Source organism: Enoplosus armatus, chromosome 18 (assembly GCF_043641665.1).
Source record: "Enoplosus armatus isolate fEnoArm2 chromosome 18, fEnoArm2.hap1, whole genome shotgun sequence".
NCBI classification, from domain to species: Eukaryota; Metazoa; Chordata; class Actinopteri; order Centrarchiformes; family Enoplosidae; genus Enoplosus; species Enoplosus armatus.
In genome coordinates this window covers 1,691,377-1,706,290 of record NC_092197.1, presented here as the reverse complement: position 1 = coordinate 1,706,290, position 14,914 = coordinate 1,691,377, and the positions used below count along the sequence as shown (strand labels likewise).

Below are 14,914 nucleotides of genomic sequence, written 5' to 3'. Positions count from 1 at the left end.
TTGACTCATTTATTTGCTGTGGGAGGATGGATGGGCTGCTGATGATGATGATGATGATGATGAGCATCCACCAGACATCTTCAGCTCCGGCCGCCGCTTCACCATCTTCTCAACAAGTCCTCATGAAGACGCACGAGTCCACAAACATGGCTCCCGGTTTAACGCGTCATGTGCACCGAGCTCGCTCGTGCAGCACAGAGAGCTTCGCTCCGGTCCACGCGCGCCGTGTTTCGGTTGTGGTGCTTATTTTTATATTTAATTGTTAATGATCTTTATGACGCTGTGTCTCAGCCGGGGGTGTCGCCCCCTCGCGGTGCAAAGAGGGAACTTCACTAATAAACACATCAGTGAACAAGTACAATCACTTAAGTACTTGTACTTTACTTGGGTATTTCCATTTTATTCTACTTTATTCACACACATCAGATGGAAATATACCTTTTGCTGCAGTTTTAGTTACTTTGCAGCGTATTTATACAACATAGAATCAGCTATGGATTGAAGTTACCCAGCAGTATATAAAGTAGTGGAAATTAGTGACGTGTACACATTAATGCATCACTAATTATAATCCAGTTTTTACACAAGGGAGGTAAACAGGAAGTATACTGTTGCCATGGAGTCAGTCAGTTAGCTGTTAGCTACAACTTGAGCCCAGTTTGTTTTTTTGTTTTCTTTAGCCTGTATTTGTTTACATTTTGACAACGTGGCTCCATTAAAAGTGCGCCGAATCAGCTGTTAGCAGCTCCTGTTTTCAGAGTACACACGGATGTACAGACACATATCACCGGGTTACTCTGAAACTGAAGGAAGCTTAAAAACATGATGATTCTCAGGCAAGTTCTGCAGTTATAAAGGAGCGTCTTTTTTCCATCCATTTATAACTGAATCTAAACGTGCGTCCTGTCTGTGTTCAAATGAGTGTGACTACAATAACCAACTTCCTGCTGTTTTGTCTCACGCCTCTTTAATGATCAGAGAGAGAAAAACCACAGACTCCAACATCACAGAGGCTTCAAGTCAGAACTCAGTGAATATTTATTAACACAGAGGAGGAACCAGAAAATAGATTTACACTCGTTACTACCAGGTGAAAAAAAGCATCTTTAAACAAACCCCCGTGCTACACCTCACTTTCAATTACAACAAGTTGATCATTCATAAAAAGTAATTAGAAAAAGTGACCAAAAAATACACCGTTTCATGAAGTTAGAGATGCAGTCAAATATTGACCAATTATTTGTCCTTTTCATACTAATATAACATTTGATACGTGTATAAAAAAGTTAAAAAAAGAAAGCTTATTTACAGCATTAAAAAAGAGGTACAAATCACGTTGAACTGTGTGTTTTTTATTTGATTTCATGACTCAAAGTAAAAACAGCCTCACAGCTGATTGGTTCTTCTGAGCGAGAACTGACTTAAGGCACCGTGGGAGCTCGCTGCTGATTGGTGAGCGGAGGTAGGAGGCGGGACGAGGAAGGGCTGAGAGAGCGGAGGAGGAGGAGGGGGTGAACACCTGGAAGAAGCCATGTGGGGTGAGGAGATGGGGGTGTCGCAGGAGGACGAGGGCGTGGAGGGTCCCGGGGTGACGGTGTTCCGGCTCAGAGGGTGGGGGGTCCGGTGAGGTTTGGTGGTGAGGGACAGCGGCTGCAGCTGCTCGGCGTACGGCGACGTGTGTCCGTAGGAGGAGTACGTGCTCTCGGTGTGCGTCGCGGCCGGAGCGGCGGGCGAGGCCAGCGCGGTGGTCGGCGTCGCCGGGGAGTCCAGGGAGGAGGCGGGGCTGGCCTGCGACAGGTGTGTGTGCGTCAGGTGGGAGATGGTGTGCGGCTGTGTCAGGTGTGAGCGGGGGTGTGTGTGTGCAGTCTGTGTGAGCAGAGTGTGTGTGTGAGGCGTCTCCTCGGGGGGCACACGAGGTCTCTTCAGCTGCAGGGGGAAGTCCTCCTCAGGTCCCGGACCTGGAAAACACACACACACACACACACACACACACACACAAAGTGATCAGTACGCCGTCCAGCCACCTCACTGGGGACTCCTGGAGACCCCCCCCCCCCCTCGAAGGATTTCTTACCTTCAAGCTGAGTTTCACTCTTGGCCCTCTTTCTCTTCTTCTTCTTCCCCTACACAAAAACAAACACATTACACTGATGAAGACTCTTTGTGGTGACTGTGCTTCATCAGCAGCGACACAAACACGCAGCGGGCGCAGTCGCATCCGAGCAGCTGAACTCACGTAGTTGTCTCTGGCCGACCAGCCGGGGTACAGTTTGGAGTGCAGGAGTCTCTCTTTGCGAGCCAGTTCGTAGTATTTGGCCTGTTCCTCTTTGGACAGAGAATGCCACTGTGGACAGAAAGCGTCACACTGTCAGTCCACACACACACACACACACACACACACACACACACACACACACACACACACACACACACACACACACACACACACACACACACAGTGTCTGCTATCACTGGGTGCATCAGTATTGAAGCTGCTGTTCGGGGGGAAATAATCGGAGGTTTCACGGACAAAGTTTGACAAACTACTTTCTCATTAATTTTTGACTTAATTCTCAAAAAGACAACTTTTAACCTGAAATCCTGACTTTTTTTTTTTTTTTTAAATCTCAAATCTTCCACTTCATTAATGAAATATTACGACCTTCTCCAGAGACTTTGTCCTTGAAATGTTTATGATCAAAACTGAGACTTTTTGTCTCGTAAATATTCAACTGAATTCCCAAAGTATTACTTCACTCATTCATTCTTGAAGTCACAGACGCACAGACACACAGACTGACCCTCTGTCCGAGTATTTGGTTGATGGTGGCGCTCTCCTTCACTTTGCACTGAGCCACCACCTGAGGCCTCTCCTCCCTCATGTACAGCATGAAAGCATTGAGTGGCTTCTTGATGTGAGGCTTCCTCTCATCCTCTCTCTCCTGCTGAGCGTCGGGCATCGACTTCCTGCAGGAGAGAAGAACAGAGGGTGTGTTCCCTTTGAGTTAACAGACAGACACATCAAGAGCCAGCGCATGTTTCATTAGAAGGTATCACTAAATAATAATAATAATAATAATAAACACAAAGAGGCGTGAAGTCATTCAGATGTTGTTACCCCGGCTGGCTGCTGCATTCAGGCTCCTGCTTGACTCCTGAGGGGACGATGGGGTGGTGGGGGAGGGACGACTGGGGGGTCGGCACCAGACGTGGAGAGAAGCCGCTCGACACCAGACTGCCAAACACACACACACACACACACACGTTCAATTTAACACCACAGATCATCATGAGCCAATCACAACACAGTAAACTACAGATTCACCTGCTGGCCAGAATATGATTATATCAATAATCAACTTTATTTGTAAGACCTATTCCTTCACAGGGAAAAAAGAAAAGGAGGAGGAAATAAAAGCAAATGAAAACAAAATGTAACAATAAAATCATAAAAACAAACGCAGATTAATCGACACAAAACGTCTGTTTCAGGAATAACAAAAGAGAAAACAGTTATAATATTTAGATAATAAAGTCTCAGTATTCAGAGTAAAAAGTTGGACCTTTATGAGAAAAGAGCAGTATTATAGCTGAAATATGAGAATAAAGTATGAGACGTTTACGATAATAACAGTTGTAATATATAGAGACAGAGTTGAAAATGTACAAGAATGTAATAAAGTCGTAATATTATGGGCTTAAAGTTGAAAATGTATGGAACAAAAAGTCATAATGTTCTGACAACAAAGTCGCCGTATTTCAAGAATAATAAAGTTGTAATACTTTGAGTGTAAAGTTGAAAATGTATGAGAAAAGAGCCTAAACAATAATATTTTGAGAATGAAATAAAATGAAATTTTATATGAGATTATGAAAGAAAGTTCCTTTGGGGAAACAAATCAGTGAGAGATTCTGGAGAAAGGCCGTTTACAGCCTTGAAAGTGATAATAAAAGTGTGTCCCACTCGATGTAAATCAACACACACACACACACACACACACACACACACACACACACTCACACTCACCTTGACATGGAAGCATTCATGGCGAGAGCAGCAGGACTGAACCCCCCCGCGATGGGGTACATGGACTGTCCCTGCCTGCACAGACAGAGACAAACAGACGTCACGTGTCCGGCCGTCTTCTCCAACAGTCACGTTAAGATTAAAACGGTTTGTGTGTTTTACTCACAGCCATCCAAGAGGGTGGGGGATCTGAGCCATGCCTCCAGGAGAGACGGGGTAGCAGGCGGCATGAGGGGTCCTCGACATACCTGCTGCGTGGACGGATTCACACAGGTAGGTTAGTTATTATATTCATTCATATTTAGATATTCATCAGCATGTACGCTCAGGAACATTTATGATTTAGCTCGTAATGGATCAGGCAGAATAAAGTTGTGTTTGTGTTTTGAGGTGTAATTAGTTTGTAAGGATTTCATTGGAGGAGAGGTGAGACCACATGGTGTACCTGCGTCAGGAGAGAAACCAGGAGAGGCCCTCTGAGGGGAGAAGGCCTCGGGGCTGTAGGACAGCAGGGGGTGGAGGTGGGTCATGTGAGGGTGCTGCACCACCGGCACATTGTTGGACTGGAGACACAAACACACAGAGAACAGGTGATTACTGAAGGTGCAGTGGCGTCGTCTGTCCACCAGGTGTCAGCATTTCCCCTCATTGGGTTCTAATAACGGTTTGAAGGAGGAGCTGCCTTACACGGCACCCTTTTCCTCATATTTTGTCGGTTTGGTCACATGTTTCAGTAACGTTAACATCCAGCATGATCTAAAGTGTGTTCAACTTCAGTTCTCGACATGGGGGGGGGGGGGGGGGGGGGGGTTGACTGGCTTTATGAGAATGTACCAGCTGGTCCCCTCAGAGTGGATCTAAATTTCTCTAATTGCAAAAACTGCATTAGATCCCATTTTTAATGAGTGTTTGTGTCAATAACATTGAACTTATCAGTTTCTTCAACAACTACTCCAAATATTGCTTTCAGTAACGATGGATCGGTTCTTAGTATCTCCTGTATTTAGATATTTGTAGTCAGGAAGTGTTTCAGTGACGGACAGATGTGGTTTCAGACTTCTGTTTTAAAAAGGTCCATGATGACAATAATGTCTTTATATCCTTAAATATAATTCATTTCCTGTTGAAAACACAAATCATTCTAACTAAAGAAATGTCCTTCAGGAAACAAAAGCTATGTGTCACTTAGTTTTAGTTACACCTGCTTATGCAACAAAACGTGAAGTCACTGTTGAAGATGAATTTCAAGGAAGTAAAATATTCCAGGAAGTCCTTGTTTGATGGAAAGTCAAAACATCAACTGATAACATTCACTTCTGTTCCTTTCAGGAGTCCAGAGCAGAGGTGTTTCTTCATCCATGACAGTGACAACGTTGACCAACGCCCACTAATTATCTGCATCAAAACACATTAACTGTCAGGAACCGGAGGAGCTGGAACTGGTCCTGGTCTGAACCCTGTCCCGGGTTGAGCTCAAGCTGGGAATCAGAGCTCTGCTTCAGCGGCTACAGCTGCAGAGTGGGCACTGACGTCTACAGTGAGCATGAGCTACGTTTACCTAACCGGGTCACAGTCGGCTTCCTGCAGTAACCTGACTTCTTAAATGTGATGCAGAAACCTGGTTTCTGTGTGTGTGTGTGGGTGTGCGCTGGTCTTACCAGGTGTGTTGGAGTAGCAGAGTCTCTGATGGCTGCTCTTCCTGGGACGTCGAGCAGAGGCCACTGAAACGGCAGGTACTGTGGAGAGAGAGAGAGAGAGAGAGAGAGGGAAGGTTACCCACCCTGCTGCTCGCTTCATACAGGGGAAACTCTGCCGTCTTGCACATGAAGTCCTAAAAATTATGTTCCACTCATGTTTCAGTCTTGCTGCAAGAAAGACTTTCAGTCCACATCTCCAAACCCCACGTCAGGAGCAAACTGTGGTGAGCCGGGACGCATCCGAGTTGCAGGATGTTGTAGTTGCTGCTGAGACACACGTCACTACCTCTGACAACAGGTGAGGCAACGCGGCTCAGCGCTGCTCATCATCAGCTGCATCATCCCGTGTTTACAGTCTTTCTGCCGTTCAGTCACACGACACACTTAAATGAGCGGGAACGAGAACGAGAGGAGCTGCCGGGCTGAAGGTCAAATGGAAGTCATGATGGACGCCACAGGAACACAGTAAGAGTGTGTGTGTGTGTGTGTGTGTGTGTGTGTGTGTGTGGAAGCTCTGGGTCTTGAGTTAGACAAAGAAAAAGTTTGCCTTCGCCCTCCCCCTTCATGCCCCACACATAGACACCCCACCAGCCCCCAAACCACCGGGCTCCCACTCAGACGGACACATACAGAAAAAAGAGGCCTTTGGTGCTCATTCAACTGTGAGTGACGTCAACAGACTATCGACCATGACCTTTGACCCTGAAGTAAGCAGCAGACGGGAGGACAGTGGCTGTCGGATCTCCTCCTGACTACCAAGTGATTTAGTTCAGTTTACTCGTCGAGGATGTAACCGCTCAGCCTGTGAAAACAACATCTCAGAGTTTTCTGAAGTCTGTGGGAGGGCTGCTGATGCAATAACAGGACTCTCTACAGTGAATGTGGCTGACTTTTACAAACATCACCTTCCAAAATCTTAACTTGTAGAGATCGACTTAGTGCCGGTTTCTATGTGTAACAATCTTTCCTGTCACAGCGACACCTTCTGAAGTCACATGTAAAAAAGCTGATAAAACCAGAAATCCAGCTGGAGAAATCGGGTTTCTCCAATTCCCTTAGCCGATTACAGCCAACAGTTTTCTTGAACACAAAACATGCAAGAAATCAGGTTACTGCGGGAGAGCTGCAACTCGGTAACTTAACTCTGTTTGTTAGAAGAAAACAGTTTGTTTACATTCAGACAACAGATGGATTCCCTTCCTCATAAAACGTTTGCAACGCTGATTTTTCTTAAAAAGATTGAAGCTGCATTGTTCACTTGCGATCAATCCTCTTCTCTCCTGCCTTTGTCGGCACACTGCGGCGTGTCTCTGCAGGTTAGCGCCACCTGCAGGTCAGTGGAATGACGCGACACCGTTGGCAGGAATGTGCATGTGTGAACTCCTTTAAGAACATATAAATGCACCGATTGCTCAACAGGGAAATAATAAATGTCTCCAGTCAGCACAACAAGGAAGCACGCAGCCATCATGTCCTCATAATTACTCTTATCTCCACCTCATCCTATTTGGCTTCAGCCATGCAAACACGTATGTGCACACCTCCTCGTACTGCTGTACGAAACCCCATGACATCTACTAACCCCTGCCTGGACACACACACACAAGCACAGCAGTGTGCACATACAAGCCCCCCCCCCACACACACACACACACACACACACACACAAACCCTGTTCTGTAGAAATACACACACACAGCAACTCCACAATGCAGCCTCATCCCGTCCCCCATTCAGAGGCCCGAGGAAGCTCAGGCTGAGAGCGCTAACTGGATCCAGCTGTTGGAAATACCAGGAAAATCAATGTACACACACACACACTACACACACACACACACACACACAATCAGAGTCTATTACTGAGGGAAGCATAAAATCACTGTGTGACTAGAGGGGAAAGTTATCAGGCTTACTGCTGTTTACGAAACACTGCAGAGCACGCACACACACACACACACACACACACACACACACACACACACACACACACACACACACACACACAGCTCCTGTTCAAGACAAAGGGCTGAGGATCTGAATTGAATTTGAAGAAAATGAATGAGAACTGAAGCTTTCAGTCCACAAAATCTACATTTCATTTAGAATAAATCCAAAAGTTTGCTCTTAATGAAACTCAGAGCTGTGTATAGAAATGATTCCAACTCTGCTTATAAATGGTGGTTCCTATTGAATCAGTGGAATACCATTTTATTTTCAGCATATATAGGCTGCCTTAACCTTTTTTTTCTCACACCACCAAAACTCAGCCGAGTACTTTGTTTGATATTATATTAATCATAAACATATATTCATTACCTGTGAATGAAATGTTGCTTTGCAGCTGATTATGTTGCAGGAGCTGGAACTTAAATCAGAACCAGAAATATATATTTGGGGAAAAAAAACATGTATAAAAAGTTTTGTTAGTATTCAACTATTAAATTGACACATGCTCCATCCCTGCAGCTCTATACAGCCTCCATCCGCCCGAGTTTTAATATGTGTGTGTGTGTGTTTATGTTTGCATGTATGTAGCGGCATGTGTGTATGAGGCTGTTGTTTTAGACAGGTCATCCTCTTGGTATTTTAAGACTCTGGAAACAATGTCGAGTAAACAGAGGAATTCTGGGATTGTTCAGCCTGCCGAAAGGGACCGACTTTAACTAAACAAGCACACACACACACACACACACACACACACACACACACACTCACACACACGAACATTATCACAGGTGGTCAGCTTTGTCAACATAAACCTTTTTAACAGAGAGTGAAAATAAAGCAAAGGCCTGCCATCTCCAGTGTGATCAACACATACCAGTTAGCTTATCTCTCCTCGGTCCTCCTCCTGCCATTCACTGCTGCTCAGGTGTGACGCTGGTATGAAGGCTGGCGTGTGTGTGTGTGTGTGTGACAGGTGTGTGTGTTTATATGCATGACCGATTTAAAAAGTCAGCAACCCTCTGGGCCAACTAGGTCTTTTTCCTCTCACAATTTTCCACCAGTGTGTACGATGCACACCAGTTAAAGAGCAGAGAAAGGGGCAAGCAGCAGACTGGAGGCAGGTGGGGGAGGTTAGAGGGGGAGGAGGTAACCAGACAGGTTGTCTACACGCTGCCTTCTGCTTCCTGCCTGCGTACATGAGTACAGTAAACAGCCTGTATTATGGTTCAGGTAGCGTCCAGCTAACGATAGCTTGTTTACCTTGACTTGCCTTCAGACTGGCAGACGCATCTCCTCCTCCTCCTCCTCCTCCTCCTCTGTCTCTCATAAACACATCTAACTCTCTTACTGAGAAGGCTGAAAAGTACACAAGGTCTCCATTGTGCGAAGAGAAATGCGAGGGGGGACCAATGCAGAGGAAGAGAGGGAATAACTGTGTTGTCTCAAGGCAACATGCAGTCTGAGCACAAACAAGCCACAGTAGAAATGTGTGTGTGTGGAGAAGCCACAGGCTGTGTGTTAGGTATAATGAGGTGTAACGATCCCCCTGTGGAGCCATGCATTAGGACCATTCAGACTCTGCTAATGGCAACAATGGCCCACTAACGCAGGGGGAGGGCGTTACAAAGCTGAGGAATGCAGGTGTTTGTGTGAGTGGGTTCGGCTGTGTGTTTAGCCTGCATGGTCTGGGCTAAATCCACAGAGGAAAGACTTTCAAAACAAACCAGAGGAGGAAAAGAAATCACAAACCTGTGTCGCTGGACGATCACAACGCTAGAAACCTTCACAGTCCTATTTTACATCCAAATAGTTACTGGATTATAAAACGTATTACCCCCTAAAAAACAGAAGTATGTATTTCTACAAAAAAAAAAAACACAAGCAGCCGTACAAGAACCAAAATGCATCTTACTTATTTACTTCTACTTTAAGTACATTTTATTTCCCAACATGAACATCTAAATGGTGAGTCAAAGCCTTCTCCATGCTGCCAGGAATAACAGGAGGAATGCTGAAGCCTATATCTACATATTACTTATTATTAGGCCTAAAAGTAGAAGTCGGATGTGAACAGTCGGTGGAATCAGCTCACCCACCATGTGTACGTGTACTTGTAGAGTTGTAAGCGTTCCCCTGATTGTAGTGTAGTGAGGACATGACCTCCGTGTCTTCAGCTTCGGCCCTGCTACCAGCGCTCTGCTTGTTTTATTCCACAGCAGAAGCTGTTGTTGTAACTGCAGACCACACCACTCACAGACTGCTCAAACAGCCTCAGCACAACCTTGTGTTTGAGGTCATGCCTTCTCAACTCTCCTCTGCAATAATATTTTGCTTTAAATACCCCCTTTAAATAATTCCTCGCTGTGCCAACGAGGCAACTTTTAGATTAGTGGCCGTGAGTGTTGCTGTATTAAACCATCACACAGTAGCCCTATAATCCGAGCTGAGCTTCCAGAAAGCTTTAGGGGCTGGGAAATTGGGCAACACACCATCAATCCTGCTGTGCAACAGCCAGCTAAAGCAGCTAATCTGCTGCAGAGCGCCGTGATGAGAGCTCATTCTTGCTGCAGGGAGGCAACTTCCACGAGACTGTGTCCAGGCCTGTCTCACCCTGTACCATCACAAACCACCTTATCATAACAGGCCGCTGGCAGCTCGCTCTCTCTCTGTCTCTCTCTCTCTCTCACACACACACACACACACACACACACACACACACAACCCAAATCAAATGCAAGTGCACAAAAGACCGCTTTCAGGACAATGGTGAGTCAGTGGTATCCAGGTCTCAATTTGCAAAACAATATCCCCACAATGCGAAGCAGCTAGAACCTGTTGCCGTTTACTGGGCGAGTCAGGGTTTAAGTTACACCTGAGAACGAGTTCATTTACATGACGTCAGCGTTTCATAAACTTCTGCTCCAGCCGCAGCAGTGCAGCTTCCAAACAGCCAAACTCTGCATAGACAACAGAGGACTTTGGGGGGGCCGGGCGATGCATTAAACAAAGATAAATAACACAAAGTCAGATGAAACCACAGGACCCAAAAAACAGGGTGCTACCAGACCATCTGCTGCTAGTGGCCACAGCAACCTTTGTGAGTGTGTTTGTGTGTGCGTCTGCTGTCTTACCGTCCTGGCACTTGGTGTGAGAGCTCCGTTGGTGAGGTAGGGACTGCAGAGGTTCCCGAGGTCTGGGATCATGAAGAAGGGATATCCAACATACGGAGAGTGCTGGAAGAGACCCCCATCCTGCTGTCTCCTCAGCGCTGAAAAAACAAGTTCAACGTCAGAGTGTGCAGCACTCACACAATGACTCACCAGCTGAGAAGATAACCCTGATAATATCATCCGAGCTATTTTCAATTTCAAAGAGTTTCGAATTGAAACTTACGACAGATAACCAGCATTATAAAGTGGCGACATGGGGTTTGAAAGATGACGATATCTAATTATAGGATCTAGCATTTTGATACAAGGGCCTAAAAGTGAGGACAGCCAAAGCCAAAGACACTTGGCTGGTCTGTTTCGTGGATTGAGCAGCATGCTGGCTAGCTTGTTGGTTGGCATGCTGTTTAGCTGGCGATACTGTAGACGAAAGTGTGTTGCGTTGAGTGTGTGGGTGCAGCTAAGGGGGGGGGTCCGCTGAGCCGTCTCTGTGTCATCGGCCTAACTCAATGAAACACCATTGAGAAGGTGCCCACCCGGTGACCCGTACCTGCACTCTTACACTCACGCACATGTTCATTTTGTTCCTTTATTTGGTAAGACGGGTCAAGGGACATGATTCAAAGGTTTCTCATAACAGAGGGTTTGCTAATTTGTGGCTATTGATAAGACTAGTGGAACCAGTTATACAGTGATGGTGGCTGGACTGCTGAATGGGCTTTAGCACTCACAGGAAGTTGCCGATCAAGCCAGTTGTGCCGGCCGCTGTAGTTCAAGCTGAGCAGATAAGATGTAGATATCAGGCCGGGTCAAGCCGCAGAGTATCTGCTCTTTGTTTTTCAGAGAGTGGTGTGAAAAAGTCTTCTGATAAAACTATTTGTAAGACTAGTGGAGCTGAGCGGGTCTTGTCTATCGAGCCAGTGTAGAAAGCAGTAAAAAGTGCTTTAATAAAATGTAATCAGCATCAGAAATACTTTATTGATCCCCGGGGGGACATTATACAGTACCGGTGCTCCCATTCAAGAGTAGAAAGTAGCATACATTTAGAAATGAGAGTATGTACAAAAATAAGATATAAAAGAACACACATTTACAATATTTAAGTGAAAAATAAAAGTAAAAAAATATATACAATAATGTAAGTGTATGTATATATATGTATGTATTGCACTGTTGAGATTAGATTTAAGATAAGATAATAGGATTGTTTTTATGACACGATAAACGGAGTAGCCAAATATAGTGCTGGTTTTGCTCCTACAGATGTGACACTGATGGAGTTCTTCTTTATTTGTGGTTAGGGGATGAATTTATTGCTTACTTCAGAGCTATCAATGGCTCCATAAAAGGGTTTTGATTTATTGTGTTGTAATGTCTTAGTGTTTGTCATCAGAGTCGTACTGAGTGTGTGGGTGTCAGATGTTAGCTAATGTGGATCTAAACAAACAAACGGTGATTGCAGCTTTCTATCACAGTGAATGAAAGAAAGTAAAGTACGATACGTCCTCATCATCATGTATGCGTCTAGCTTTGTGGTGAAATTAACGTGTGAAATCTGATGCTGGATTATAAATCAAAACCTGCAGCAGTACACACATGAACCCCTTGAGTCAAGTATGAATCCAGCTTAATAATAAATTGCAGAGTGCCCCTTTAACTCTCTGACTTTACATGTATGTTGAGACATTAATGAGGCGCATAGCTTCATGGAAAAAGATGACAAGCACTGTGAAGCATATGAAATGCAAAGAGATAAAGTATTGAGTGTGTTCATTACCTTCTTCAAACAGCCGAGTCTGTCTGGCCCTGCTCTCCAAATCTGGATTGGGCTTGGGGCGTCTGTCTGCCTGCACACAAACCACACACACAGAAACGTAAACAAAGACAGACGAGCACCGCGGCGCTGCTGGAAAAGCACACAAGGAAGCTCTGCTGGGAATCTGATTACCAGACGATGGAGAGAAGTTGATAACACGACCGGTCCCAGTAAACTCACCTCGGAGTCCGAGCTGCTGTTGGTCTCGGACTCGTTGACCAGAGAGGACTTGACATCGTCCAGGTCCCGTTCGGCAGACGCGTTCCTCTTCTCCTCCTGTTCGCCTTCGTCTTTAAAAGCAATCAGTTCATCATTTGCTCCCAAGTCGTCTCCGTCTCCCCCGTTTAGCTGCGGCATGTTTGGACGTTAGCTGCAACAGCTAACTAACATTAAAGGTTGAGTTAGACCGAGTTGATGGCTAACTTACACGAAAAATGTAAAAAAAAAATTAAAAAAAACTACCTGGAGGGCTGGAAAACCTTTAAGAAAATATTTAGAGTTAGCTAACGTCAGTTGTGCTCAAACGCATCACAAGCAGCGTTAGCGTTAATCTGAGGGATTTTTTTGAAAACTAGCTTAAAAAATAGCTAACAAGCTAGCTAGCTACCTGCGGCGTTCACTGACGCGTCAGTTTCTGGCGTAGAACTCCTGTGGTGTGAAAGTCCTCCTTGAACGTGTTGCCACCAAGAAAAGAGTCCATAAAAAGCAGTGCATGGACAGTAAATTCTCCAAATGGTTAAAAAATGATCGTAAAAATCACTCATAACCAAACCAGTACCGCTGACATTTTAAAAACCGAGCGCAGTCCGCCCGCGCCGACCGAAAAGTTTACGTCCCCTTCTGTGCTGTTACTCCAGAAGAAAAAGTAGAGGCCCTTCTTGGTTTAATTCCTCCATCGTTAGTCCAGTTTGAAACGTGCATAATTCCCACTAACGGCGTTTTGAAGTGGTCGTTTCCGCATATTACAATGTTTGCTGATTCAAGACGTTTTCTGGTGGCTTGCGGTGCGGAGGCGTGGGAAACACGCAGACTGGTTGGTGTTTCTGAAGTGGAGTGGAAGGAAAAGACTGCGGGGCTGTCGGAATACACTTGGAGGAGGAGGAGGGGGGCTGGGGATCCGCACAGACCCTGGATCAGTTTAGGAAACGCGCTCCTCTCGTTGCGCAGCACGGGAGCAGTTATCTGAACTGATCTCCGACCAGGTACAACAGGTTGATCCCATTTGTTTGCGGAGGAGGCACAAAGAGGAGGGAGGGAGGAGTTTAGATGGACAAAAGGACACTTTTAGACCTTAAAGGAGCAGTTAGACACTTTTCTGACCTCATGACCCGAGGGGGGGGGGGGGGGGGGGCAATGTGGGGCCAAAGGCGACTTCATATGTTGTTTCTACTACTTTCCTTAAGTGAAACTGGTGAACACTGTAAAAATACTCTATTACAAGTAAAAGTGCTGCATTTAAAATTTTTACTTTAATAAAATCTTCAAAATATGCTTAAAGATCTTAAAGTCATGTAAAAAATAATTGGTGTCTGATTTGGTTTTTCCACAAAAACTTTAATTACCTTGTTTAAACTTCTCCCTCATTGGAAAATACTGCTCATTTCAGAAATTTAACTGCTGCACACAAGATGTCTCCTTCGTCACTGAAAAGTCCATCGTCAGTTATTGTGACCGTCTCTCTTGCCAATCAGGGTCCAGTAAGTTTCATACTGGACCCTGATTGCCTCCAAACTCGGTATAATGTCACAAAATCACGCAGGTTAATGACTGCATTCATGCAGCACCTCCAACGAGGTTTTTGCCGCTCGTTCGCTGTTCGCTCACACACTGATGGCAGCGAGCTTTCTGGTCGGTTTGCATCGTAATGTGGTTGTTTTGCGGCTCGTTTGGGATTTTTGTGCCTCATTACGGACGACTCAAGGAACTGGATCTTCAGGATTTACATGACGAGGTTTATATCAACCCTCAGTGTGATAACTACAGTTTGTTTAAGACTGGTTCAGTCTTTTGTTTTGTACACAGCTAACCCACATTAAGAAGTCCAGAAGAGATTTTCTACGTTCTTACGTTTACTTCGTGTGTCTCGTTATGTTTTACTTTTTGATGATGAGAGAAACAGATTCATTAAACAATACCATGAGATTTATCCAAGCTCTGTTGCTAAAGCTGTATGCTTAAAAACCTCAGAGTTTACTGATCTTACACAGTTATTACCACAGACATCCTCGAGGGGTCGTCAGTGATAAAAAGTCTAAAGTAA

At 45.1% G+C, this 14,914-nt stretch overlaps 1 protein-coding gene across 3 annotated transcripts; it reads right to left on the bottom strand.

The window, feature by feature from the left end:
* Positions 1–1,014: 1,014 nt before the first annotated feature.
* LOC139301025 (transcription factor 7-like 1-B) lies at positions 1,015–13,692 on the bottom strand. 3 transcript variants are annotated; one of them, XM_070924272.1, is made up of 13 exons: positions 13,117–13,692; positions 12,835–13,037; positions 12,616–12,685; positions 10,803–10,939; positions 5,686–5,763; positions 4,473–4,590; positions 4,194–4,278; positions 4,028–4,102; positions 3,119–3,235; positions 2,802–2,967; positions 2,237–2,344; positions 2,075–2,123; positions 1,015–1,958 (listed from the first exon to the last, which is right to left on the bottom strand). In XM_070924272.1, exons 2-13 carry the CDS (start codon positions 13,009–13,011, stop codon positions 1,387–1,389), a joined length of 1,752 nt encoding a protein of 583 aa, XP_070780373.1. In that variant the 5' UTR covers positions 13,012–13,037; positions 13,117–13,692; the 3' UTR covers positions 1,015–1,386. The 3 variants fall into 3 exon arrangements, with proteins under 3 accessions (XP_070780373.1, XP_070780371.1, XP_070780374.1); XM_070924270.1 differs by having other exon boundaries at positions 13,262–13,692; XM_070924273.1 differs by having other exon boundaries at positions 4,194–4,275; positions 13,262–13,692.
* Positions 13,693–14,914: the final 1,222 nt, after the last annotated feature.

Coding starts and splice junctions, on each gene's coding strand:
- LOC139301025 (XM_070924272.1), bottom strand. CDS start 13,011: ATGCCGCAGCTAAACGGGGGAGACGGAGACGACTTGGGAGCAAATGAT. Junction 4,591..5,685: donor CTGCTACTCCAACACACCTG/GTAAGACCAGCG, acceptor TTGTGTCTCCAG/TCCAACAATGTGCCGGTGGT. Junction 2,968..3,118: donor GAATGCAGCAGCCAGCCGGG/GTAACAACATCT, acceptor TCTCTCCTGCAG/GAAGTCGATGCCCGACGCTC.